We start from the raw sequence: 27399 nt of genomic DNA, 5'->3' as shown, positions 1-27399 counted from the left end.
AAGCTGAAAGCTAAAACCATTTAATGTCTTTTTTTCCCCCCTAACAAACACTTTAAATGCACAGATCTCTTACAGTAATGACATTTTAGGACATTATCTGCTGCCTCTGAGATCGCAGAGTAAGGAGAAAAAAACAGGTGTGAATGTGAGATGTGTCTTCAGGGAGATCAATAAATGTTATAATCAGTCCTGAGCTGCGTTGGGAGCTAACATGGGGATAATATGCTTTTTCTTCTAAGATGACTGTCAGGCTCAAACAGGTGTTCAGGGAACCTGGATCGATAATTAAAAACCCGCTCCGTTCTCTGCTCTTTCTCCGATGGGGTCTCAAAGGACCCTTTATCGTACATATATATATTTTTAAATGTGTGCTTGAGCTGGGAGTGGAGTCTGAGCACAACACAACAGGTTAAAGGGATAGTCTGGCTCCTTTGAAGTGCTGTTCTGTCAGATATTTATCAAACGTTAGTCCTTTATCAGTCAGCTGGAGCACAGAGTCTTCATCAAACTTGTAAATGTACTATTAATTTTTAATAATTAAAGTAAAACAGGTGAGTATTTAAGTAAAAAAGTGCTGTTTCATGTCCCATCTCAGTTGTATAATTAATAAAAAACACCTTTCTGTTTTCAATGTCCCATCTTTAACATATGAATACATCTGTAGTGTGGAAAGAAATGCCTGATGTTGTCAAAGTTATTTGATGAAAAGTAGCTTAAACAATGTGCCTCTAAGAAGCTGCAGTTAACCAAAGTATATTCCTGTCGTTCCCTGCGGAACAAACAACATGAATATTCTGCACAGATTAGACTAAATCACTGCTTGTTGACACGAAACCCTGCTGCCGTTTTAAGGTTTTGTCCAAAAACTGCCTTACACAGATTTTATATTCTTTTTTTTGACAGTTTTTCATTGGTTTTATTAATAAGCTACTGTTGTGAAATCTTTTTCTTTCTTTCTTTTTATGTCCTGCTGTCATGAAGTGGATCCTAGCAGTGCCATAGGTGTCAGACAACTTTCAATTTCTGATAAATGAGTGCTGGATTCTCCGTTTGGACGGATGTGAAACATAAACAGTTTGAAGAACAGCAAAAGAGTCTCCCTGTAGTTGCAGATTAATAGTCTGTCTTTTCATTAATCGTCTATAAAGAGGTTTGCAATGACGCTTTAAAAAAAGGAACCAAACAGAACGAAGTCCCGGGGCAAACTGATCAGCTCCAGGACGGTAAACTCATGAAGCATTCAGCTTAACAAATGACCACGACTTGGATCTTTAGCTGCAGGATTGCTTTGATGACGGCTGGTGGAAACGTTTGCCTTAAGTAGCATTTCTTTGATTCTATATGTGTAATCTATACCTCTGTGCATTCACTCCATTGTTAGTTAGAGCAACCCAAAAAAAAAGTTGCTTTTTGATGTTTTATGCTGATTCTTTGCAATTCCCTCCTCACCTCTGCACAAACACAACACATCTTCAGCTTGTGTTCTCGCCTAACTTCATTTATTTCTTTATTTCCCTCTGAATTGCAGGCTGCCACCTTCAAAGCCAGCGATGGGAAATAACCCAGACACACCAGAAGTGTGATGTGTTTGATTCACACACAACGCTGAGCTCCTAAATCACTGCCTTTTAAGATCAAAGCCTTACGGGCGCCGGCTGAGGGATGGAAACAGATCCTTCCACGTGCCGCCGACTGGCGTTCCAGACGCCAGTTTCAAGTTAGGTGGCGTCGCAGCTCCCTCCAGTGTAAAATGACTGACAACATGATGCAATTAGAACCCACCTGCAGCCACTTCATCTGCAGCTAAAAGCAGCTCAGCTGGGTGGACAATATTTGCTGCTGGAAAAGACTTTTTCTTTGCTGGACGACGACCAGCTGTCACAAATGTCAGCACCTGTCTGACACTGAGCGTTTGGGGTTATGATGAATGCTTCCGACTGGAAAATAAGAAGACCCTGCAGCAGCTAAAGCTTTCTAGAGACTGAGGAAACTCTGCTCAATTCAATTTGCCTCAGTGATTGTATTCATTGCTGCCAACGATGGCGTGTAGCCCTGTTTAATAAAGTGACCGTGGTTATCTGTCTGCACAGAGCGGGACCTTTAGCTTTATTATCATTCACAAATAAAACCTGTCAATGTGGTCCTTCATGATGCATTATGTTTTTGGATTGTGGGACAAAATGAAATAATTAAAAGATTCATTTTTAGTGCACATACATTAAGATAAGACAGAACTTTTTATATTTATTGGCTGCCTCCAAAGGTGAAAGGGCTATAATGTTTTTTGTTCATGTTAGCAAAAAATGTTATGAACCACTGGATGGATTTAAAAAAAAACTTTTAAAAATCACTGACTTTTGGAGACAACTCATTTCAAGATGGCTGCCTCAGCTGACATAGAAGTGGAGAAAACTTGGTCAGTTTTACAGATATTGGACTAAATTTGGTCTGGTAGTAGCTGAGAGTCATCCTCAGAGTTTGCACATATCGTATCTATGAGGTTGGACTAAAACGATTCCAGCTTCATCGTTTCTCATCATCAGATCTTGATCTTGGTCTAAATCTCTGGCATGAAAGGCGGCAGGCGATATGCATTCCTTCAAGGAATTTCTTGGTACGCCCTATTCCCAAACTAGCCCCTGCTTCTTTCTTGTGTTGTGACATCATCTCTGAGATTGCGCTCTAAACATACACCAACCAGCCATAACATTATGACCACAGGCTAACTTCTGAGTTCCATTCCAGCCACCAAAGGAAGTCATGGACACAACATATTGGATCTGTCCTGGAGTTTCTGCCACCAAGTTGCTAGATTTAGATTCTTTGGGTCCTAAAAAGTGTTTATAGGGAATCCGAGGACAGGGAGTGCTTCTAAAGATTCAATCAATTTTGTATTTGGGGAGTTTTGAGAATCTTTAGTGTGTTTTTAATCATACCGGAGCAGTTCTTACAAAGCCATGAAGGTTTTCTCCTCAGATTGTATCTTGGCAACAAGATGAGGAGCGTTAATGACTTTCAACCAGATTCTCCTTATTACTGTATTTGTCATGTGCACGCACGCCTCCCGACGGATCTTATGTGACAAATCAGCTGGCCTTTAAAGGTTACTGACACAACTTCAACAAGTAGCAGATGAAACGGCTCCACTCACTTAATGCTTCATCACATGAAGGAGGGTCTGCTCGAACAAGGAGGCCAGCCCAGGAAAGTGTGATGACATTTGTCACGCCGCACTGACATTTTTAAAGCTGTTCTGGTTCCGATGAACTGAAATGGGATGTCATGTTGCCCCAAAGTAACCTTTTCTTTAAAAACTCCTTTAATACTGACATTTCAAGGATGGGTGGGTTTGGAGTTGGCTCCTCCACATCATTTAATGTTTTACTCAAAATGGTGATGTGTCCATTTTTTAATAATACTAATATACTTTTAAAGAGTGAAAATAAAACACACATGCATCGATGATAATTGCAAAACCAGTGTTTTAATTATATTAATACTCAAATGAATATGAGTCATGAAATACTTTAAAAAGGTTGAAACAGTTCAAGGCAAAAAAAAAAGCACAAACAAAACTAATAATATGCAGGCAGATTAATATAATAAATTAAAGGTGTTTAATGTTATCACAGCAAACCTATGATGCTGTGTAGAAATGGGTGAGAAATATACAATTTTTGCATTTTTAATTCCCTGCCATTCAAAACAAAACAAACCATGAATCAAAGTAAATTATTTAGCAGAGTGTGAAGCACACTGAATATCATCCACGATCGATACCTCTCATTGTTAGTGTCAATGACTTGTGATCTGTTGAGCATGTTTTTCTACAAGCCGGGATGATTATGGGGAATTTGGCATGAAGAACAGTTTTCTTTCTCCAGATTGCATTTCGCAGAGTCTTTGCAGCAAAGTAAACGTATGCACCAACAACAAATAAGACAGGAAAATGAAAAGAGGCACAAAAGGGCATTTCTCAAACGACAAATTTGTTCTTGGTGGTTGAACCGCTTTTGGTAGCTGTGTCTGCGTGGGACTGGTAGCCGATAGTCATCTTCATAGGAAGCCCCAGCCGCTCCTTGTAAACTCTCCTGTTGACGTGGGAACGACAGCGTAAAAAGGGCGCAAACGTCTGCTACGTATTTCACGTGAATGTTTACTGAGAATCGGCCTCACCCTATGTGTGTCACAGCCTCCCGGTTCTCGTAGTCGGACGTCCAGACGGCTATTTTATCTCCTTTGTTGCGGATGTTGACCACAGCTCCACACACGTCATCGCTGTAGTCGTCGAAAGCCTCTCCAACTAAACACAGGAGCTGTTGGCAGGAAGGACGCCGTGAGCCGCAGATTTATACCAGGTCACTGCCTCCATAGTTTAGGTTTCAGTTTTACAGTCACTTATTGTACTGCTTAAAGACTCAGAAACTGGTTAATGTCTGAGTTCTCATCTAGATTTTCTTTATAATCGATGGTGTGGATGGCTGCAGCATATCTGGTCCCCTGGGTTGATTTCTTTAAGTCCTTCATTGCCTGTTCTGGCAGTAAAGCTGAGCTCACCCGCGACCACAGTTTCCATTTTATGATCCTTTCAAAATAAACTTGAAAGAGGCTCAGAGTACCTGGCACCTACCCTGACTGGAGAACCATTATTAGGAAACAACTTAACGGCCATGATGGTTGTGTTATTTTTTCCAATTCAGCCATTTTAACTAAACTTCTAATGTTCAAAAATCACTACTGATCCCTAGTTTGTGCAACATGTTGTTCAGTAGAGAAAACTGAGACAAAGTGGACAACGGTTTTGTGCAAAAGTAATAAAGTATAAAAAGACCTGAATCCTTTGTTTTGCTGAACTGCTTGGAATGGTTTTGGTGAAATCAGCTTTTGAACAAACCCTGCTGTGGCTCCTCTGTGAGAATTTCACTGATTCTCCAAACTGAGATCGTGCTGCCTGCTGTAGGTAAGATACTGACTGATCATAATGACACCACATAACATATTCTAACCCATCACAAACTATTTATTTAAAGTTTTTAAGAGGACTTTTTATTATCCAATTAGCTTGTATTTGCAAAAATGTTTCTAAAACACTTTTTATGCAGGATGATAATAATGAGCTGGACCTGTTATTACTTTCAGTGAGCATTTTACAGAATAATTGTGGATCTATCCTTTATCTTCAAGTAAAGATATATTAAAACACATAACATGCATGTTGCCACAATAAAAAGAAAGTAAGTTATTGTACAGCAAGCCTTGTTTTGCTTACTTGCAGGACACAGCTCACCAAATGTCTGTTCATCACAGCCAGTGACCCTAAGAGCAGCGAGAGAGCTCGCCACAAAACTGTGAGGCTCAGCAGCCACCAACTAAATGTTTTCCATTCCTTTTCTTTGACAGGGCTGTGATTCCTCACCATTAGCTCAGCTCACAGCCAAGACAACAGCATACTGTGTGAGATATAGATAAAACAGATGGCAACAACAATAAAGCCATCTGATCTGTGGCTCAGAGCTACAACAGGATGTAATCACCCATTTCTGCAGGCAACAAGTGTGATGACAGAGTATTGTCTCTAATTATGGCTGCCAGCAGGTAATAAATGTACTCCTTTAGGGAAAGGGGGGCAGAAATGATTAATAGTGCGCTTGATTTGAGTAACAGAGCAGGCGAAGTCGAACGTACAGTTTCCAGCCAGAAGCGATCCAGGTCTGGTTTCCTCTGCTGTTTGGTAAGTGTGATGAGCCAACGTCCACCACGCTTGTTCCTCTCATCCTCCCACATGGGTTCAATACCGTCCTGCACGAATGGTAAAACACATTCAGAATCTGTGGAGTCCAACTTCAGACACTGCCTGCTGTTAGTGAGACAGTTCAGCACAGTTTCAGAGCAGCTCTAATATTAAACTCAAACATTTAGCAAATAAAGATTTCTCACCAAACTACTGGAGTTTTTAAAGAATACCAAGCTTCCACAAACTTTGAAATGTAACATATATTCTGGTATAAAAAACTAACTTCATTCTGTTTTTTCTTGGCTTTTGGTTGAAACTTCTGATGTGATTCCTACTTTTTTCAATTATTTATATAACTAATCAGAAACAGAAAAGGTTCATCTGGCCAGGAACACATTTCATTCAAGTTTGAAGAACTGAAGATGGGAAATAAAATTATATTAAAGAAAATTTAATGTATCTTAGTATAATTGTTGTGTTAGCTGATGAATAAAATCAGTAACCACCTAAATACAAAAAAAAATGTAAAAACTGTCTCAAGATTTCTGTTACAACCTTTTATCAGCCCGAAAAACCAGCTTTTCTATTTAATTACCAACTTCTGTTCCTGCAGAACTGGAGACTGAAGTTAGTTTTGATGACTTTTTATTCACTAATTTTTTGCAAGTCTGTTCAGTTTATCTGTTTACAGTAAATGTCATTTACTGGTAATTTATTTCAAAAGCAAATGTAGTTTTAAACTTCCGTTTTCTTCCATTTATTTTCTTTTTTTTCAGATTTTAAATGTATTTGCGTTTTGTTTTTTGTATTATTTTACATTATTATTTTTACTTTAAACAAACACAGGACCAAAGTGCTTTACAGGAAAATAAATAAGACAAGAAGAAAAAATAATTAATTCTCCACTATCGTCAAGAAAAGTCTTTCGGCCTTTTGTGTCTTGGCTTAAAGAGAAGCTGTTGTTATGAGAAAAACGAGAGTAAAACTCATGTCAGGGTTTAATCTGTAAATACAGGCACATCAGTCAGGAACAGTGTTGAGAACAGAATAAAAGAAACATGTAAACCTGACAAAAAGGTGAGCAAATTTCCTTCAATAAGAAGTAAATCCAGCCTACCTTAAAAAGAGAGTAGTCGCAGCCAGACATGAGGTTGCTTGATAACTGGATGTGGTTGTAGAGACTGAAACAGAGACCAACATCACTGCGTTTAACTTTCAAAGGGTTCAGAAACACACTCAGGAATATTTCACTCCTTCAGTCTTTCAAACAAAGTTCAGAAAGTCTGACGTTTATAGCTCCTTACGCCCAAAAATCTTCAACTGTGTCAAATTTAGAGATAAGTCGCAGGTTGGCCTGCCATGTTTTGCTCCGGTCGTTCTTGAAGAACCACAGAGACCACCTGTTTGAGAGAAAAATAAGAAATAAAAACATTTAAATTACAATAAGAAAAGGAAATAAAAAGCACAAAGCTCCAGAGGAAAGAGCCACTTCTGGATCTCACAGGAGACATCAGATGCAAACCGCTGCTTAAATCACTTTTAACACGCCAATAAAGCTGCAATAGGGTGTCGTACTAATTCAGCTTTTTATTGTTGTATGGCTCACAGGCAGAAGAATAAAGAGAAGTGTGACTTCATTAAAAAGTCATTAATTAAATCAGTCAGTGTGTCAGTGGAGCACAATTTAGTTTAAAGCCAAAAAAAGAGCAGAAAAAGTCAGAAGATGCTCATTAAGTTCGACTGAGTTGAACTAAAAATGCAAAGCAAAATTTAGGATACAGTCAGTCAGCTCCAGTTTAATGTCTGATTACAGACCATAATCTCAGGGAGTATATATTTTACAGCAGTATTCAGTATAATAAAAGGCAACTGAAAGCATCACTCTTCAAATAAAAATAAGGAAAAACTAAAAACTAGGACGGGTTTTCAACTATAACTTGGTAATAGTGCAAGAAAATACACAACCAAATGTAAATATATATAAATAACTGGGTTTGTGTTGGCCTTCCTGAACATAGCAGAGCTGTGAGACTCCACTGAAGTGATCGAGAGTCCAACTTTTCTCTTTGCCGACTGGCTTTCTGATGAGTTTGGCTTCTCTGTTTGACCCTGTTGGACATAAATATCCTCGTGGAATTTAAATATGCATAAAATATTCAGTCCCTGCTTATCTGTATTCAGCAAAGGGGGCAGAAGGAAGCCATCTGAAGAAAAACACTGGACTGCACAAAGAACAGAACCAGAACCACCTGTCGCGAAGCTAACTGCTAATACCAACACTTTGAAAATAATTTTGTCATTTATACGAGATTTATTTATCTCGTATAAATAAATCCTTACATTTTACTGGATTTTTTAAAACTAGAATCCTGTTTTTTTTAAGATAATTTATCTTGCATGTATGTTTCTTGAAATGATAAAGTTTAAATTTGGAAAAAAAACTACTGCATCAATTAAAAGTAGTTTTTTGGACTTTCTTTTAAAAGTCTGCCTGACTTTTTCAGTTTCAGACTTCCAGATGAATGGTTTTCTTGTTTGGGGAAGCCACTTCACTCTGACCTGTGACTCATTCAGACATAATATGGCTCCTAAACTCAAGGGATGAGCCTCTGTTGTGTCATCTCGTAACAAACAACTCATCAATGGGCCAAATTTGACAAGATGATTCACAAAGAGCTATTATCTGAGAATGTGTCACATGTTTTATTTTTTCTTTCCTTAAAGACATTCAGATACTTCATCAGCTTTATTTAGGCTCAGCACTTCCTCGTTTCGTTCCCCACTTGTTCACTTTCCTCATTTTTAGGCACAGAAGACACAAAATGCTGTCAGTCAGATACAAGACCTGACAGTGGGCGGAAAAAGCAGCCGAAGTCTGAAGAAACTAATAAAAGACCCAGAGAAATGTTGCTCAAGAGCACTTTAAAACATCTGGTTTTAAACTTTTACACAATAAGATCTTCAGTGCTGATGCTGATCACATGATCCCTTGTGAGACCTTTGAACTTGTGACATCAGTGAGACTAATTTAAACCAGTGATTTTATTCCTGTCCCAATCAACAATCCCGTCAGTCTGGATTGGCAGAACCTGACCTGTTCTGGAGGGGGTGTTTGACGTAGGCCTCTGGGCTCACGATCTCCTGCCCGCTCTCCTGCCCACTCTCCTGTACGCTTTCCGGCACGCTCTCCTGTACACTCTCCTGTACGCTCTCCACAGCCTGGTCTTCATCACGAAGGGTCGGACTCGGGTTGGTTTCCTGAGCAGCAGACAGGCAGAGAGGGCGACACGCATCAATCTCAGGAAAATGTCAACATTAATTGATCCATCTAAAAGGCACCCAATACGACGCCATAAAGACCAGTTAAAATATGTATTACAAAATGGCTGCCAACTGCCGTGTTGTTTTGTCTTAACCTACAGAAACAGCTGAAGTGACTGAAAACAGGTCAACAATGGCAACCTTCGTGGAGGAGCCACCATTTAAAAGCATCTGTACGTTTTTATGCTCAGATTAGACAAGTGTGTAGGTAAAACTGCTTTGTTTACATTGAGCGCGTACCCGCATTTCACTAAAACTACATGAGGAAACTCTTTCAAACTGCACCAATTGATATAGATCTGGGTAGTTCTTTATTTTTTACTTTTGATTTCATATTTCACAGTGAGTATCTTTAAACGCCCCCAGATGTTTGCTGGTAAATTTAACTCAATTAAAGCGAACAGACAATAGTTTATATACAGGCTCCGAGTATAGGTGTGTTTTAAATGTAAAACGTATTTTTACCTTTTGTTTTACACAACAAATACTCTTTTTGGGGTGGAAAACGTAGAAATGTGTCCCTGACAGAGGTCACCCCGGACCAGTACTGACCAGTTTTAACGGTCCAAACTGTGGCTACAAAACTACTTAATACGAATATTTACACCGCGGACATTTTTTTTTTTTTTACTGTTTTCAACCATTACGAGCATCTTGACAAACCCGTGTTTACAGTGAGCTCCTCCAGCTAACATTTGAAGCCGAAGTTGGTGATTTTGAAAGGCTCGAAATGTTGCCAAAGTGAGCACCACGTCGGGTTAGTTGAAAGTTTAGAGATCTTCGCATTCCTCTTTCTACGCCTGTGGGTCGTGGCACGGAGAAGACGTTTGAAACTGCTCGAAAACCTCGCTCCCAGCCCGAACAACCGCCGGCTGCCAACAGGGGAAAGGTGCTGGAAGCCGCACGTAAACTTTAAAAGGCGTTTCGGCCCGAAAACGGGACGGCAAAACACCTCCATATGTTTTGAAATGTTCTTTTCGGAGAGCACTCACCGGTTCGGCGGTCGCCATCTTACAAGTCTCTGTTAGGAAAGTTTCCGTTGATTGGACCGAGCCGAGCAACGTGACGGCGAGTACGGCAGGCCGCTGTAGCATATAATCAAACTGCATTCCCATCTTTTGAAGGCGCTTCTTGCAAAGTAGGAAATTATCCTGAACCATCTCAAATGGTGGAGTTTGAAAGAATTTAATTCAGTAGTTTCCCCAGATGTGCAGATCTGAAATGTGGGTCCACATTTGATGTAAACAAAGCGCAAACAAATATGGACAAGCATAGAATTGAGCTTTCGGTGGAAATTCAAGCGTGAATCTGAAGCTAAAAACACACAAAAATAAAGACTGAGCTCGGATTTTGTAAAACGTCTTCTGGACCAGTAAGTTTACTGTTTCAACCTAATTTCTCTTTTTATTTGCATACATTTACAAATTTGAGCATAAATACAAACCAATGTATCAAAATTGTTGGACTGCTCCATCCCAGGTGGCTCTGGTACAGATGTTGACATTGTTGACCTATTTTCGGTCACTTCAGCTGTTTATGTAGGTAAACTAACGCACGTGGTGTCTGCCATTAACCATCAATATGGTTAAAGGCTGGATGGCAATATGGCGTCATGTACAAAGATGCATAAAAATGTTTAAGCTTGGATACCTAAATTTAAACCTAATATATATTTTCTTTACTTGCTTCGGGGAGCTGGTGGACAGGTCCAATCACAGGGACACATAGAGACAAACAACCATTCTCACTCTGAACCACTGCACCACTGTGCCACCTAAACCTGATTTGTAAGTCTTTAATAATAACAACTACTTTTAAGACCTCTACAGTCAAATTAGAAGGGAATAATCCGCTTATGTAAAAATGGTTTAGGTATGTGAAATGATTGTGAATAGAACAAATGGTATTTTGGACAGCTGAATTGCTTATTTTGCAAATGAGGACTGAGTCCAGGATGTCTGAGGAGCCTGTTCGTGTATTATATGATAAATCGGCCTGCCGTACAGGTAGAGCGCCTGGCTGCTCGTCGGTTCTCCACTCCTCCTACAGACCGAGGCATGGCGAGCACGGAGACCAGGAGGGAGTGTGAGACAGAGGGCTGCAGCAGGGACGCCAAACTTCAGTGTCCTACTTGTATCAAGCTCGGTATTCAAGGCTCTTATTTCTGCTCACAGGTACTGTAGCTTTTTATCGGTTTGTCCCGGGTTAAAAGAGAAGTGAGCTGTTAGCCACACGCCGGGGCCCTCTCTGTGCCTGTCACAGGCTGCTAGCTGTCATGCTACAAATGTGATAATAAGGAGCTTGTTAACCATTTATAGCCTTGTTGGAAAGCGTTGACGAATATATTTTAGCTGTGTAATTATATCCAGGCTTCCGAAGATGGTGGTGGTGGGGATAAATAAGAATAGTGATAATGTGACAGATCTCTGTAACAAAACTAAGGCCGAGAAAAAAAAACCCAAAACGTCTAGCTAGCTTACTTACTGTCAGGTCGTAGTTTATAAAACTCATATAAATTAAAGGATATGTGGTGCAACCCGAGCTGGGTAAAACTGTGAATTAAAGGGTGTATAATGGAAAACGTGTGTCGTTATTCAACAGACTAGTTGGTGATAATCTGAGGTGGAAAGTGATCATTTGATGCCACGATGTTTGAGCTCCTTCCAGGTTTCTTCTTACAGCCAGAAAGCTAATCTCACCCTGAAATCTGTACACTTAAAGTTAGACAGCTTATCAAACGATTTCATATGTGATTAAACACCACATTAGTGTTAAAATGCCTGATAAAAGCTGCAGTTTATGCAGAGTGCAGATTAACATGCTTTTGCTTGCTATCAAGTTACATTTTAGTAGTTTGGATTTCAAGTTTTCTTTGCTTTTTTTTAGTTTTGTCAAGACATTAAATTGTTCTGTGACAAGGGGCATTTCTGTCTGAAGCTGTAGGAATAGTTAGGCTGACTGCTAACTTTGCTTCGGGGTCTAATTTCAGTCATTTTTGCTGTGATTGCAGTTCAGTCTGTCCAAGCTGACCATGTGTTTGTAGTCCTGACCGGTCCTTATGTCCACCGCTCTCATTACGATTTTAACTGAAGATTAATTCACTTTACCGCCCCAGTTAGGCCTTTTTTTTAATGTATATAAATGTATTTAAATGTATTTAAAGGACTAATCGTTTCCCTCTGCAGGATTGTTTCAAAGGGAGCTGGGCGTCCCACAAGCTGCTGCACAAAAAAGCAAGTACGTATCTCTGACGCCTGTTTTCTGTGTTTTGTTCTTTCATGAATAAATTGCATAGTATTACTATTACACAAAGAGAGGCTGAGTGTGTTATGTTGTGTGTTTTTTTTTCTAATAGAGGAAGACAAACACCAGAATGAATCCAAGAACTGTGTGGAGAAGGATGTCAACACAGACCCGTGGCCGGGTTATCGTTACACTGGAAAACTACACCCTCACTACCCGCTGGTGAGGTTTTAATGTGTTCAGCAAAAAGTTTAAAGCCATAAACAGGTCACTAACCAGCCTGCGTCTGTTGCAGCTGTTGTGAGTGAATGCGTTAAAGAAAAGTGCGACTTGTTGCGATGTAACGCGTCTCCTCGGTCGCTCCTTTCAGACTCCCATGAGGCATGTTCCAGGCGACATCCAAAGACCGGACTACGCCGATCATCCCAGAGGTAAAACAACTCTTCCTGCTCATACAGTTTAAAAAGCACATTTTATCGTTTGAAAACTCCTATTTCTGTCAAGGAAAAATCCACAGTAGCATTTGCTAAATGAATCATTTGTCACAGGACAGTGAAACCTTTTCAGGGAGGATTTAAACTCCGCGGAGGGCGAGTTTAACGTCTTGACGCTTGGTGGATATTCTTGGTTCTGGAGAGACCAGGTGGTCAAAAGAGATGTCAATCAAAAGGGGAGGGCCTGAACGGCCATTTTGAAACCATAATTTTGAAATACGATACACGTAGGAAGAGCTACACGGCTCTGAATTCAAAATTAATTAAATTAAACTTTTTGCCTGATTGTGTTAGAAAGCTGAAAATCAGGTTAATCCTTAGTTTAGCTGTTATTAATCAGCACTGATTGCTTTTTAGAATATCAACGAGAATCAGGGTGAATACAAACATCTGAAATAGCAAAAATAAACTGACAGAAAAATGATGACAGTAGCCTTTCTTCTGATCAAGTGTTTTGGGTTTAGTAGCTAGGTACGTGGTAGTCACATGACTGATCTGATGCAGTTTCCCAGCTGTCACTCAGCGATGGAGCTCCATCGCAGCGTTTTCCTCCAAACTGCTTCTTATTTCCATCCACAGTCCTGTCAGTCAGGTGGCATGACTCAAAATGAAACATCAGGTCGAATGAAGCATTTCTTCTTGAATTATTTCCGTTTATGAAGCTCTGTTGTCAAGCCCACAATTTGATCTCAAATTTAAACGCCTGCTTTTGTCCCTCGCTTGTTTACATCACCTTTTAAAGATATTTACATTGTTTATGTGTTAAATAATAACACGAGCAGTTTTTTTTAAAGTAGGTCAGCAGCTACTTTTAGACGAAGAACCCAGGAATGTTGTGGCGGAGGAAGATGATGTGGCTTTAATCATTCAAGCATGTAAAACGCCACATTAAAGTAATTAACTATGAGCTTATTTAAAAAATCTGTCACTAAATAGATGTTTGTGGATTCACACAGACAGGAGCCTTGTTTTGGTTATTTGAACACATTTTTTTAAAGCTGATATTTGAAACTTGAACCTAGAATAGATTTTTTTTGCCTTGATCCTTGCCCACCTTTGGTGATGAACAATAAACCTGCAGACGGGTCAGCCGTCACCCTTTGCTTTCCCACCCGTCCTCATTCCTTTATCTGAACAATCACACAATGTTAGCTGTCTGAGCTGCTTTTTTTTTTTTTTTTCCTGGGCAAGTCCTTCAGCGTGCAGCCATAGCAACCTCTGCATCCTTGTCATCTGACTGCATAGATCCATACTCAGGTAGTCATGGTTACAGTCTCCTTTCATTCTTCTGTGATTCCAGCTCAGCGGTTCCAGGTTTCCTAACGTAGCGCCGCCGCTGAGAATAAATAAAATCTGTAACGGTTTTTTTTTGTTTGTTTTTTTTAAAATAAAGCATTAACTTCAACCCAGAATGCTCTGAGGCAAACTGAACTGATCTGAGAGCTGATGAGGGAGGAAGTTCAGTGGATCGTTGGGCTCGTTTTGTCGGCTCTCCGGGTCAAAAAAGGAAGGGCTTTATTCGACTTGTACACAAAATAGGTCTCACGTTCGTGTTGCTAAGCAACTGTTGGTGTCCAACTGGCGATCATCTTGCTGGATGTTGGAGTTAATAAACTATAAATGAGTGAATTAAAGATGAAGCCAGTTTTGGACCATCGTTGGTTTGTATTAACTTCTGAGCGGAGGATCTTCTGTTCACCCTGAATGCTCAGTGGCTGTTTTTCTTTTTCTTTCATTTGCTCTGTGCTCCTCTTGTTCTCCAAGTCACGGTGACGTTCCTGCTCGGCTGTGTGAGTGTCATTAAAGCCTTCCTCTGCTCAGGTGCTGCAGCTGTAGTGTCGTCTCCACAGGAGCAGCTAGTTATTCATAGCACCGCAGCACCGCAACGCTGCTTTTCTGCTTCTCATGTTTAGGATTCAAGCTGGAAAGCTGTCAGAACAGAAGCAGTATTCGCTGCATGAGTGCTTTATTAGGAGCAACTGTGTCACCTGCGAGCTCTGCTTTGACATTTTTTCAGGTTTCGTTGAGAAAGTAGATAAACCTACATCCTGAAATGACTGAGTTTGTAATAGATGGTTGATTTTCATACAAATCCTCCGGAACATGCACTTTCTTAACAATAAATAAGTATTTTGGCTTTGCTTTGACTCCTCATCAGGGGTGTGACGGCTGTTCAAAAGTATGAGCAACATCTGCAAATCATCAAGGATAAAAGTCTAGAACTGAAGATCGTTTCCTACATTATTTTTTATTTTCTGTAGAAAAATCAAAACAGAAGAAATGAACTTTGCTCCCTAGGGTGAGTGAATCTGAATTTGGTGCCTAATGAGACCAAAATGCAGAGTCACATTTAAATCATTTTTGGAGATTTGGACTGAAGGTTAGAGGTGTGACGGTCCGGAGCACCCGATCAGACGAAGAACACGTTAGTGACAGATGATCATCATCATCATCATCCTCATCCTAAAGAGGCTGGTGCAGTGGAAGAAAACCCCATCAGCAGTGTGGAGCAGCGTCCTGCTGAGGAAGAGCTGGATGTATGGAAAGCCCAAAGTGTCATAATTCACACTAATAAACACAGTGAAATGCATCATGGGATGTTTAATAAGCGCCACGTGTGTATGAGCAGCACAGCGGCGCTCAGTGAGTGTTTAAGATGAAATGCATTTTGTATTTTCACTTTGGGAGACGTTACTTAGTTTGGCATTGCTTTTTATTTAGCATCAAATTAAGCAAAACAAACCCTCAGACTTCGACACATGGCCTGTAGGACGCTGTTTACAGGACAGAAAAGTCTATTTTTTATTAATAGTTGCCAGATCTCACCTTGCTGTACATAAACTGCTGCTTTAAAGCCACTCTCCTTTTTTTGTCTCCGCTCCTGAGAGGGTTCTTGTCTGTTTAAAAAGGCATTTGTTCCACTTTCTCGGTGTACTGAACTGTGACCTCTTAAATCAAGGTCCTGATTTATATAATCTTGATTTCTGCGCACCGTCACACCCCCGTCGAAGACGTAACCAAACTGGGGGAAATGAACAACATTTCTGATGCAATTCTCCAACATCAGATCTCTGTGAGGTGTCAAGAAACACGTGTCTGTGTGGAAAAAATCAAGAGAATATGTTTAAAGTTTCATTGTGGCGAGTTCACACAGCTTTCTAGGAGTAGACTTGGCTTCTGCTGTAGAGACGTGACCATGCTGATAAACGTGTTGAATAAATTGTTTATTATCTGACCTGTTGAAGCTTCCAGGAATCAAACACCATGGAAGGTAAATCCTGCACCATAATCAGAAACAGTATGATTTTAGAGCAGTTAAAACTGTACAAACTGGAGCCTAGCTGACTAACAATAATGCTTTGTGCCGTCTGACTAACGGGATTTATTCAGCCGTCATTTGTGATGGAAAACACAATCAGTGTGACGAGTTTAAACCCAGCTGTGTGACAGTGTATCTGAAAATAGATGGACTGGCGGCAGCTGCTTTTTCAAGGTCTTAGCTGAAAGAGCTCATCAGCGTCGGCGCGTATTGACGTGTGATTGATGCCAGTTGTCCGTCCTTGTCTCCTCCCCGCAGGGATGTCTGAGTCCGAGCAGTTCTTGAAGGGGACGTCGCAGATCAAGATCCTCTCTCCCGAGGACATCGAAGGCATGAGAGTCGTGTGCAAGGTGGTGGAAACGGGCCTCGCTCCGCTTCCGTGGCGTCGTGACTTTCACGCCGCAGCGTGCTTCTGACACGTGTTTGTTTTGCAGCTGGCGCGGGAAGTCCTGGACATCGCCGCCATGATGGTGAAAGCAGGTGTCACAACGGAAGAAATCGACCATGCTGTGCATCTGGTACTCATGCACACACACACACACACAAAGTCACTGTAGGATGCATGAATGCAAGTGTGATTTGGATTCATTTCCTGGAAGTTGTGGGACCAAAAATCAAACCTCTCAGTGAAAATGACCGCTGTGTCTTTTTTATACAAGTCAGTAAAAACAAATCTGGAAATAAAAGAAATTCTCCTGATGAATTAATGCTGTTTGAGGAGAACAAAGTGGGTTTTAATAAACACTACACAGGTGGTTTTACTTACAGTAACAATAAACCTGTGGAAGTAGGAGAGAGTGGAGTAAAACTAACATTGTTTACGGAATAAAAGAACAGTTGACTTAAAAACAGAGCAGAAATTATTGCATTTTCTTTGTAAAAGAACCATAAAAGCAGAATTATTTGTATTCTTAAAAGGCGCTTTAAAATATTTATGCGACTTTATAAAAGGCCCATTTCACACAATAATTATAGTTTCCAAATGGGTTTAATTATGTGTTCTGTTTTTATTTTTTTTACATTTCTAATCTGAGGTAAACACCAACATTCAGTTCATATTGTTTAATCTGGCGCAGCCCCATCAGGATACACTTTAATTACATTTATTAACGCTTCTATTAGAGTCAGCTGTGTTTTCTCTGCCTGTTAACTGGTTAAACTCAGATGGCTCCTATGGGAGGAATACGTGTTCAAATCAACATGTTTAATCTTCCAGAGCAGCTACTGGAAAGGCTGATACTTCCTTCTGTCTGTACGGTTTAATATTTGTGGAAAACAGACTTTCTTCATGAATCGTGAAAGTTCTCTTTGCCAATGTAAACAAACACTACTTTAACTTCAGCTGCATCCTTTCTAATCTTCTGCCTGTAATACAGACAGTCAGTCACGTCTGACTGCAGGGCGGCACACAGAAGTTGAACCCGAGCCGAGTCCTCAGTGTCCGCGTCCATCAGGCAGCTGCAGGAGGACAGAGGGATCTGACATCTTTATTATCTGCCTCCATAACCGACTGATTCTTTCTGTTCAGGCCTGCATAGCAAGAAACTGCTACCCCTCCCCTCTCAACTATTACAACTTCCCCAAATCCTGCTGCACGTCTGTCAATGAAGTCATCTGCCACGGCATCCCAGACCGGAGACCGCTGCAGGAAGGAGACATCCTCAACGGTGTGCACAAAAACAGCCTAACGCCTCCTTTTAAACATCCTGTCTCAGCGTCTAAAAAGACTTCAGCAAAGTTCCTAAATAAGGAAATGTTTTAATGGGAGCAGGAGTAAACAATTTGTCTCTGGTGATGAATGGTTGTAGCAGCCTCCTGAATTGGTGTCAGCAGGAGTTTGGCCAATTTTAGCCCCTTTATGAATGTTTCTGCGAAGGCGACGTCTTCCATCCGCCGCTCCCCTCAGAGCGTCTGATGGAGCACTTTCCAGCACCTCATCTCTCGCTGCGCGCTCTGACAAGACAAATAGTTTCATTAACCTTTTCCAGTGGGGCTCTGCCACTCAAATTCCCTCCCCTCTTTATTTATCTTTAAGTGGTAAAAGTCCCAGCTTGCATTTTTTGGGTTTTTTAATGTGTGCCCTGCCACCTGCTGTTGTTAAACACCGGAGACAGTTTTTTTTTTTTTTTTCTCCTTTTTGTTAAATCTAATGGTCTGTTGCCATCTAACTCGGCTCGTCTGACATATTCATCTTCCCTCGTTTACGCAGTGGACATCACCGTCTACCACAACGGTTTCCATGGTGACCTCAACGAAACCTTCTTTGTCGGAGAGGTGGAAGAAGGAGCGAAGAAGCTGGTTCAGACGACATATGAATGCCTTATGCAAGCCATCGACTCTGGTGGGTGCTTTTCTTTCACTTCTGACTGTAGAGCTGAAGGTTTCTGTCTCTGAACAATAATCAGTGTTGCACCTCCAAACTGCCGCTTACGCCGTTTCCCAAAACATATTCAATTGTCAGACGTTAGCAGCATTGTTTGATAAAGACATGAACAACCAAAGGTGTGATAAATGACTCATCAGGTCATCAGCGAGCAGCTCCGTGCTGAGTCAGCATTCCCACGGCTGTTTTCCTGTTTGTTTCTTTCATACTTTCTCTTATTTTAACCATCAAGTATGAAAACATTTCGCCCAATCAGATGGTGTGCTCTGACCTACGGTTTATGTAACCTTTATTCTTTCAATTATGGGTTTATGAAGCAACTCATCTGTAGCATTCAAGGGATTTTCCACAAAGTATTAAAAAATAAACGTTTTATAGCTGGTTTCTTTCCTTTCTTCAAGAACAAGTGAGCTTTTGGAAACGAGAGGACTGGATGTTAAACATGTTCAGTGATTTTCAAATAAACACATGATTGCTGAAGTCTGTAACATATAAACCTCCTGATTTAAAGCTATATATAATCACATTCATTTAGGAGGACAGGCCTTCAAATTTACTGCCTATTATCGCTTTTTGTCTTGAATAATGCAACAGATAAGTTTAGTTATAAACAGTTTGAATTTGTTTAAATATTTTTAACTAAACTTCACTAACAAGGTCCTACATCTCCTACAAATGTCACAAAATTTGATTGAAAGACTAAATTATTCATCAGTATGAGCTGAAGTGACCTTTTATTTTGAAGTGTGGGAAATAATTAAAAGAAGAATCAGCAGGTTGAACTTTCAGAGATCTCAACACGAAATACAGATTTCACACTTTAGTCAGTGTTGCATTCTTCTTACAGGGAGCAGTGTCCGTGTTTGAGGACATGAATAACTCCGTTTGTTCGCTCCTCAGTGAAGCCCGGCGTTCGCTACAGAGAGTTGGGGAACATCATCCAGAAACACGCTCAGGCCAGCGGCTTCTCTGTGGTACGGAGTTACTGCGGTCACGGCATCCACAGACTCTTCCACACCGCTCCCAACGTGCCGCATTACGCCAGTGAGTAGCCGCCGCTGCCATCAGGGTTTGTTAAAGTTTCCTCCCGCCTCCGTGACGCCTGCGAACCTTTCGTTTGACAGAAAACAAAGCGGTTGGAGTCATGAAGCCCGGTCACGTGTTCACCATCGAGCCCATGATATGCGAAGGTGAGTGGAAGCTGTTTGACACAAAATATGTCTGCCTGAACAGAAATGAATCAAACTGGCAGGGCTTATAGTACAAAGAGATGTTGCTTCCAAGTGTTCATTAAACAAAAACAGCTGAAATACATGTTTGATTAATCAGAAAAATACATTTTTCCTTAGACACTAACCTCCTAACATAAAGCTTCGACACTGTGAGGCTCCACAAGTATTATTTTATTGATAATATCAACACTAATTTGTGTATTTCTTGCATCAATGACAAGAAAATAGAGTCTGCTTAGGAAAAAATCTGTTCCCAGAACAACCTTTGTTGGTGATTCCTGCCTTAGCGTCAGGATTTGAAATGGTTTCCCTTTAATTTGCTCCTGTAAGCTGTGAGTTTTGGACCCAGTCATTAGTCTGAAAGAAGCCCTCAGCACCTCAGAGGGATCCAGCGAGTCACTGCTCAGAGGATCTGTTGCCTCAGCCGTGTTTAATTGATGCTGTGTGTGTGTGTGTGTGGGTCTCAGGTGGCTGGCAGGACGAGACGTGGCCCGACGGCTGGACGGCGGTGACCAGAGACGGGAAGCGGTCGGCTCAGTTCGAACACACCCTGCTGGTGACGGAGACCGGCTGCGAGATTCTCACCCGCCGCCTGGAGGAGAGCGGGCGCGCTCACTTCCTGAGCCAGATGTAGGCTGGACTGGACTTCTCCAGACAAAAACAACAAAACAAACACACTCACGCATATTTGAAATCAGACAGAAGCGCTCTGGGAACTCACCGGGAACGCAGCTCTAATGGTTCCTCGAGTATCATACTGGTTCCTCAAACTAAATGGAAGTACTTGAATGTGTCTTATATAAGATGTTGATTGCTTTATTAGTAAAATCTTTATCCTCTGGAAGAAATACAAGAGTATTTATGAGATTTGGTTTTGTTTCTTAATCAGGCCCAGTTTGGCTCGTTGTCGTCTGTGATGTGTGGAGCTCAGGGGGCTCACTTTCCTTCTCTCCTGTCAGCCTCTTCCACCGCAGCCCGGCAGGAAAGAATCAGCAACATTAACTCATGGGAGTGTTTCAAGAAACAGGATCTACTAAAGGAGCTCATCATTTAGGTTGGAGGGAGGAAAAAACAAACAAAAAAAGAGCTAAAATAAGGTTTGTAAGATTCGATCTGTGCAGGGACAGAAGCAGAGCTTTAAATCCTGTTTGGCTTTCTGGTCAGAAGAAAAAGTGTGAAGATCAAAGCTGCTCTCAGATCTGTGGAAACGGCAGCAGCTCCAAATATTTGCTCACCGGCAGCTTAAAGAGCTCCAAAAAATTACCATTTGTTCTCAAAACAAAACCTGTGGAAGAACAAGAAGTTTTGTCCACTTTTAGGATGAACTGAACCAACAGTTTTCCACAGTTTGATGCTGCTTCCTGCTAAATAAGCAGCAGTGCTCAGATCGCAGCATGTTTCTGATGATTTGACCTGCTGAGGTTACAACGAGCTCTCCTGAACATGCTTTTTGTTGGCACACATCAGCAGCAGCGGTCCTGCTTCCAGGAACGCTCCTTTGGTGTCACACGTTTCCTGCAGCTCCAGTGTAGCAAACTGAGCCAAAACAGAAATCTTGGAATTAAAGCTTGTCGGTTATCTAAACCTTACTCTGCAATCACCCTGATTCAAGGATTCTTCTCATTATTTCAGCATTTTCAGAGGACTAATGTGATCCTGGTTTCTCTGTTATCTTTGTACTTCTTCTGATGGAGTAATAAACGACTGTTCTGTAGCCGTGTGTGGCGGAGTTTGTCCTTGAATTGATCGGTGATTGGAGTTTCAACAGTGGCTGAATTTAGTGAGCGACTGAGTCGAAATCCTCCAAGGAGGACGGTGATAATCAAGTCTTATAGTTTATTACATATGCATAAAATAGATATTTGTCTTTAGGTTTAAGCAAGAAAACTGTACAAAAGAAGATTGTAAAATGATAGCTGAAACTACTCCTATAAAAAGGAAATGTTGGGGGCATTTCCAGCAGGAGTTTAATAATATTTCTGCCAGAATAAAGGTATGTAATATTAATGATAAAATATATTTGGATGAAACGGCATCAGTTCACCTCTGTTGTTGACTAGCCTTTAGCTCATCATTCAGCAGAAGCCCACTTCAAAATGTCTGAACTAGTCCTTAAAGAATGACAGGCCGAGCTTTCCTGAAAGCACTGCACATCACCCGCGGCCAGAGTTTGAAACTAAACTCCTCTTACGCTGAGAGGAGATGGAAGCCGGCCATTTTGGTGAAATCCTGTGAGACGTGTTGGCGCTCGGAGGATGACTCTCAGCTACTCCCACACCAAGTTTTCCCTCAATATCTATAAAACTAACCGAGTTCTGAGCCGTTTTTGTGTTGGCTGGGGTTGATCAGCTGTGGCAGCCATTTTGAACTGGGTTGAGTTCAAACCTTAATGAGTTTCAGATGTGTGTCCAATGATTACTTCTGGAGTTTTACTGTAATCTGTCCTAACAGACGGACAGTTATTGCAAAAACTATTCAGCAATGATGTGTGGAGCTCAAAGTGTGTGTTGGTAATGACTCTCAGTTGATACAACACCAAATTTTAGCTCAATATCTGGAAGATTGGCTGAAATATAGTCATTTTTGTGTTATAGAAGCTGGTTTGAAGCAATGATTTTACTCTCCTGATTCATTTTTGTGCCCTTTGACTGAGAGATTACTGAGCCAGGATGTGATTGTTTAAATCATGGTTAGAGTGACATTATCACCCTATTTGTAGGCTATGTCAAAGGGATGAAATTCAGAATTATGTGCCTTTGCACTCCAGTCGACTGGGACCAGGCTTCATCACGGCAGATCCACACAGAAGGAGGAAAAATGTCTTCAGTCCTCGAAGTTTCCACAGCGGTGAGCTGCTGACACTTTCTGCCCAAGCAGCACAGCTGAATTCAAAGTGCTGCATGAAGTCTGCCAAGTACGGAACAATTTAAGTCAACATGATCTAACTCTCACAGCAGTCGGATTGTTTCCCCCCGCAAAAAAAAAAAAAAAAGATTCAAACCACAAATGTGCTTCAAAGCCGACAGGGAGAGGAGGTGAAAGATATCAGACCAGATCAAAGAATGTTTGGGAATAATTTGCTGTTGGTTCTTTTGTCTTTGGTTCTCACAATGTTCTCTTTTTGTATACTGGTGGTGTGTGGAAGGATGCTGATCAAAGAGCTCCCCGTCTGTGAGCTGCTTGGCTAAAACACATGAACAGAGAAATGAAAAATTCATAAAACCGAGCCGAGTTGTCTCTAAACCTGAATGATGACTCAAATTCTCAAAGAGATAATGAGACGGGAAAGCAAAGAACAGAAAGCACTAAGATTCAGCTGCTGCGTCTGGACTGTTTCTAGCATTCTTCTGATCTGAGTTTTGTTCTCAACAGAGGGCACCAGCTCCACGTTCGTTCAGCAGAGGAGACCTGATGCGTTCGCAGACTTTAACACAACGATCAGCCCGAGATCAAATCCATCTTTGATCTCCCTGAAGGGCAGACTGAGTCATAATCCATTAGCATTCAGCTTCTTTTACGGCTACATTTTTACAGTTTCAAACTGAGGATCTTCACTGCACTTTAGCAATTAAATGGATTAGCTGAGGCGTCCATCTTGAACTGGGTTAACTGCGGAGGTATCCAACCACATTTTGAATTTATAATGTAATTTCAGGAAAAATGATCAACTGTTTATGGAGCTGCTTGAAAAAGAAAAAAAAAATGTGTGAAATAAATTTAATTTGAAGTAACGTTTAGGACTTTCTTGGTTCATTCTTTCTCTGAACCATCTTCTTATTACAGTGGTGTCCAACCCTGGTCCTGGAGGAACACTATCCTGCAGGTTTTAGGTGTTTCTCAGCTTTGACACACCTGATTTGAATGAGCGAGTGATTAACAGGCCTCTGGAGAACTTAAAGATCTAAAACCTGCAGGACAGTGTTCCTCCAGGACCAGGGTTGGACACCACCGTCTTATAACCTCACCCTAAAAGAAGGCGTCAGAACGCTACAATATGATGTCTAAATTTGACTAATACTTTCTTGGAAACCCTTCTGGTGCTCAAATAGAGTTTGGACAGAGGTTTTGAAACCCAGCTGATAAAAAACTGCAGAGTTTAATGTGGAGAAGCCCCCACCTCTGCAGAGACAGTTCAGTTGTTTGGTTTGTGTTGCAATGAGTGACCCATTGAACAAAGGGCAAGAGATTTAACTGAAAGCCTGAAAATCCTGCCCACAATCATCATTATGTTTAACAACTGAACTAGTTACTCATTTTAAAGAAAAACCCCATCAGTGAACAATCATTTAAAGAGCAGCCGTGGAAATCAGCTAAAGAATCTGACAGAACTAGAAACGTTTTGCAAGAAGAATGTTTGAAAATCTTCCAAACTAGACTCCTCAGATGGAAACAAGAAGAATTTATGAGCTCTCTTTCTTACCCCAATGTCTGGGGAAGAATTCACCAGAAATATTTTGTCCTCCCTCCACATCTCAGCTTTTTTTTTGTAGTAACTTGGGAGCAATTTGTCAGCCCCGTCCCCCATCAGAGAGGGTTTGGGATAATCTGATGCAGCTCTGCAGCCGTTCACACAGATTCCAGAGCTTCAGTCTGAAAACTTTACTACAATCTGCTCGTTTTCTTCTGAGTAATTAACAAAAGCATCAGTTTCATTTAATTAGTTTCTCATCAAGACACAGACAGCAGAACTTTGACTTATTAGGACATGTTTGAACTTTGACCTCTTGGATTCCCGTTGCACACATGTTGCAAAAGCCTTTTTCTCTCCAAAGATTGTGAAACAGAATGTAGGAGAAAAGCTAAATCAGACCTTTGAGTGACATTTGAAATGGGGCAAAATAAGGACTTTCCTCTTGCATTTTCAACATTTTCTTCAGCTTTTTAAACACTGAACTGATCCAAAACACTTCTCAGGCAGTGTTTATGTGTGTACAGCTGTTTGAATCCACCAACTGCTCATGAACACAGTCTCACTCGTAAAGTTTGTATAAGTTGGTCTATAAATTTAAAACAATCCTGACAAAAAGCACAAACTGAACTTTGACATTTTTAAACCAGCGTAAAAGCAACATAGCAGTCAAATTCCTGCAGAACACAAACTGTATTCCATAAAAAAACATTAATTATTCAACATTTAGAGTAGCATGTTTGTAAAAGATGAAACTTAGCTTTTTAATGGTTTATTGTGAAATAGATTTAGCATTTTTCCTTGTAGAAGTAGGGACAAATTCTGCTTTTAAAGCTAGTTTAGTTACTTTTAGCATAAAATCAAAACTTCCTGTAGGTGGTTTTTACAGATTTGTCCACTGTCTTGTTGATTGTTAATTCTTTATTTCAGAATATCTTTGTGTGATCCAAATCTGAACTTTAGTTTGTTCACCCCTCACCCATTAATTTGTGTCTTTCTTTCGAATCTGCAAATCTAAACCTGCTGGGTTCCTCTCCTCTCCTACACATCTGAAAACAGAGCAAAGAGAAGAACAGCAGCTTACAGTGCTGGTCAAATAACAGCACGATGGAAAAAAAACAACATTAAAGTATTTTTTTTTTATTGAACATCTATGATGGAGGTCTGTTTTCCTAAAGGAGCTCTCCTATTGGTGGAATACCTCCATAAAAGAACCTGAACTTCACTGGATTCCTGCCTCAGGGAGGCTTGTAAACTGAAATCTTTGCAGTTTTATACGTCAAGACAACATTGTCAATAAAATAAGACATCTTGCCATTTTATAAGAAAGTGCTTTTGTGTATTTATTTATTTATTTTTGACAGTAAAAGGTGAAGTGTTTAGTTGCATGAAAATGTTTGCATTTTCCAGGGATGATACGGATTGACACATTTCTTCTCAGATTCATGAAATCTACTCATTTAACAGCTCTCATATCAGAGCAAAGTCCAGATCTACACTGGTTTAATCTCCTTTTGTTGTGTTCTTAATAGTCACTGGTGGTTTCAAAGCATCTCTCCTCTCCTCTCCTTTCAACAGCTGATGTTAACAAGTGTCTCCTTCCATAACTGATGAAGGAACCGATGAAGGCTTTAATCTGACGAGCTGTTCGCCATTTCTGAGGCGGGGAACTAATGAATGTCTCTACAACAAACGATCTGCTCCTTTTTTTTACTACTGCACTTTAAAAATGTCATTTCTGGTATGGGTTACAAGAAGAACAGAGTTCAGCTGTTTAACGCTGCAGAAAAAGTCACGGTTTCAGACACAGCGAGAAGTTAACTGAGGTGAAGACCTCATTATTACCTCTGCCAAGGAGCTTATGTTTCTGGAAGGGTTTATTTGTTGTTTCTGGAAGGGTTTATTTGTTTGCTTGATTTTGATAAAAATTTCAGGACAAACTTATTTCCAAGAAATTTGTAACAATCTGAACAAAGACGGGGGGGGGAAACTCTGGGGGGAAAGCCGGTCTTAATATACGCAGGTATACAGTTTCACATTCTTTCCTTCAAGCCCAACTTATTTCCAAGAAATAAGTTTGTAGGTTTTGGTGGTGATCCGGATCGTACAGGAGTTCAACGCCATTAGTGAATGCAGCTTTGAATGACATTTTATTTATTTTTTCCCCACATCTTCTGCATCATTTTTGTTCTCAGATTTAAACGAGTTTCAGTCTTCGATGTTTCCTTCTTAATTCTCAATCCCCAAATTAAAAAAAACATTTAAAATCAATAAGACCAAAACATTTATCTTTTTTTCCACCCCATCTTGTTTGACAAGTTCAAATCACTTGTGACATGCTTTTTTAAAACTTTTGTTTTAACTCATCTGTTTGAGGCAGATAACTACAATTTGAACAAACTGCATTCACTCATTGGGTATGATTGGGATTTTCTTGCAGCAAATTAGTTAATGTTTTAAAAAAAAAAAATTGTGGCTCAGATTTAAATAAAATTTGACAGTTTGTAAAAATATGTGTTTGTGGCTGACTGGAGACCCAAAGGGTGCAGGCAGTAGGTGCCAAACAAACAGGTATTAAACCAAAAATGCCCCTTTACTAAACAAAACCAAAACCCAGGAGTGCCAAAGAAACAAGACTGAGCAGAGGAGCTACACATGAAGCTCTGACTAACCAGGACAAAAGAAACCCAGGTGTATAAGTAGTGTGTGATGTGATTAGTAAATGGGAACAGCTGAAATGATTACACACTGCCAACAGGTGAGTGATGAGGCAAGACAGAGTAGATCAGGGAAACTATGAGCAGGAAAACAGAAACCTAAAACTGTCAGGCTGAACAGGCTACAGAAATATACTGCAACACATTTTTACAGGAAAAAAAGTGCTCTAATGCTTGCTCAGGCTATGTCATTAATGCATTAAAACATGCCCAGGAATTTCTAGATTTTTATTAAATTTACATCCCTTTAATTAAGATTATTTACATCAGCTGTGGGTGCAGCTACAGAATCAGAGCTGAAATGAGAGAGAACATACTGAGCAGCTGATACGAGTCTAAAGCAATCCAACAAAACAGACTGAATCCATTTGTAACAATCTGAACAAAGACGGGGGGGGGAAACTCTGGGGGGAAAGCCGGTCTTAATATACGCAGGTATACAGTTTCACATTCTTTCCTTCAGTCCAAAATTCCTTGTGATGTTTTCTTTTTTTATCTCAAAGTTTTATAAGAAACAGGCAGAAGGTCTTGTGGGAATGAAGCACAGA

The 27399-nt window shown here is 40.5% G+C and overlaps 2 protein-coding genes across 2 annotated transcripts; one reads left to right on the top strand and one right to left on the bottom strand.

The window, feature by feature from the left end:
* Window positions 1–3464: 3464 nt before the first annotated feature.
* eif4eb (eukaryotic translation initiation factor 4eb) lies at window positions 3465–10141 on the bottom strand. The gene is made up of 7 exons (XM_017426104.3): window positions 10048–10141; window positions 8829–8992; window positions 7039–7134; window positions 6852–6915; window positions 5686–5799; window positions 4177–4316; window positions 3465–4091 (listed from the first exon to the last, which is right to left on the bottom strand). The coding sequence occupies exons 1-7, from the start codon at window positions 10063–10065 to the stop codon at window positions 3977–3979; spliced, it is 711 nt and encodes a 236-aa protein (XP_017281593.1). The 5' UTR covers window positions 10066–10141; the 3' UTR covers window positions 3465–3976.
* Window positions 10142–11072: 931 nt separating this feature from the next.
* Window positions 11073–21440, top strand: metap1 (methionyl aminopeptidase 1). Its single transcript, XM_017426202.3, has 11 exons — window positions 11073–11229; window positions 12241–12292; window positions 12411–12520; window positions 12669–12729; window positions 16370–16461; window positions 16546–16629; window positions 17640–17778; window positions 18321–18452; window positions 19395–19538; window positions 19619–19684; window positions 20194–21440. The coding sequence occupies exons 1-11, from the start codon at window positions 11113–11115 to the stop codon at window positions 20358–20360; spliced, it is 1164 nt and encodes a 387-aa protein (XP_017281691.1). The 5' UTR covers window positions 11073–11112; the 3' UTR covers window positions 20361–21440.
* The last annotated feature ends 5959 nt before the right edge of the window (window positions 21441–27399 follow it).

This window comes from Kryptolebias marmoratus, linkage group LG10, assembly GCF_001649575.2.
Source record: "Kryptolebias marmoratus isolate JLee-2015 linkage group LG10, ASM164957v2, whole genome shotgun sequence".
Lineage (NCBI taxonomy): Eukaryota > Metazoa > Chordata > Actinopteri > Cyprinodontiformes > Rivulidae > Kryptolebias > Kryptolebias marmoratus.
The sequence above is the reverse complement of the archived record's forward strand: the minus strand, read 5'-3'. Positions and strand labels throughout refer to the sequence as shown.

What these genes read in the sequence shown, in the direction of transcription:
- eif4eb (XM_017426104.3), bottom strand. An exon ending in ACAGTTGAAGATTTTTGGGC is followed by an intron (nt 6,916 to 7,038) that starts GTAAGGAGCTAT and finishes TCTCTGTTTCAG; the next exon opens with TCTCTACAACCACATCCAGT. An exon ending in GCGACTACTCTCTTTTTAAG is followed by an intron (nt 5,800 to 6,851) that starts GTAGGCTGGATT and finishes CCATTCGTGCAG; the next exon opens with GACGGTATTGAACCCATGTG.
- metap1 (XM_017426202.3), top strand. Translation starts at nt 11,113, where the DNA reads ATGGCGAGCACGGAGACCAGGAGGGAGTGTGAGACAGAGGGCTGCAGC. An exon ending in GCTGCTGCACAAAAAAGCAA is followed by an intron (nt 12,293 to 12,410) that starts GTACGTATCTCT and finishes TTTTTCTAATAG; the next exon opens with AGGAAGACAAACACCAGAAT. An exon ending in TCGACCATGCTGTGCATCTG is followed by an intron (nt 16,630 to 17,639) that starts GTACTCATGCAC and finishes CTTTCTGTTCAG; the next exon opens with GCCTGCATAGCAAGAAACTG.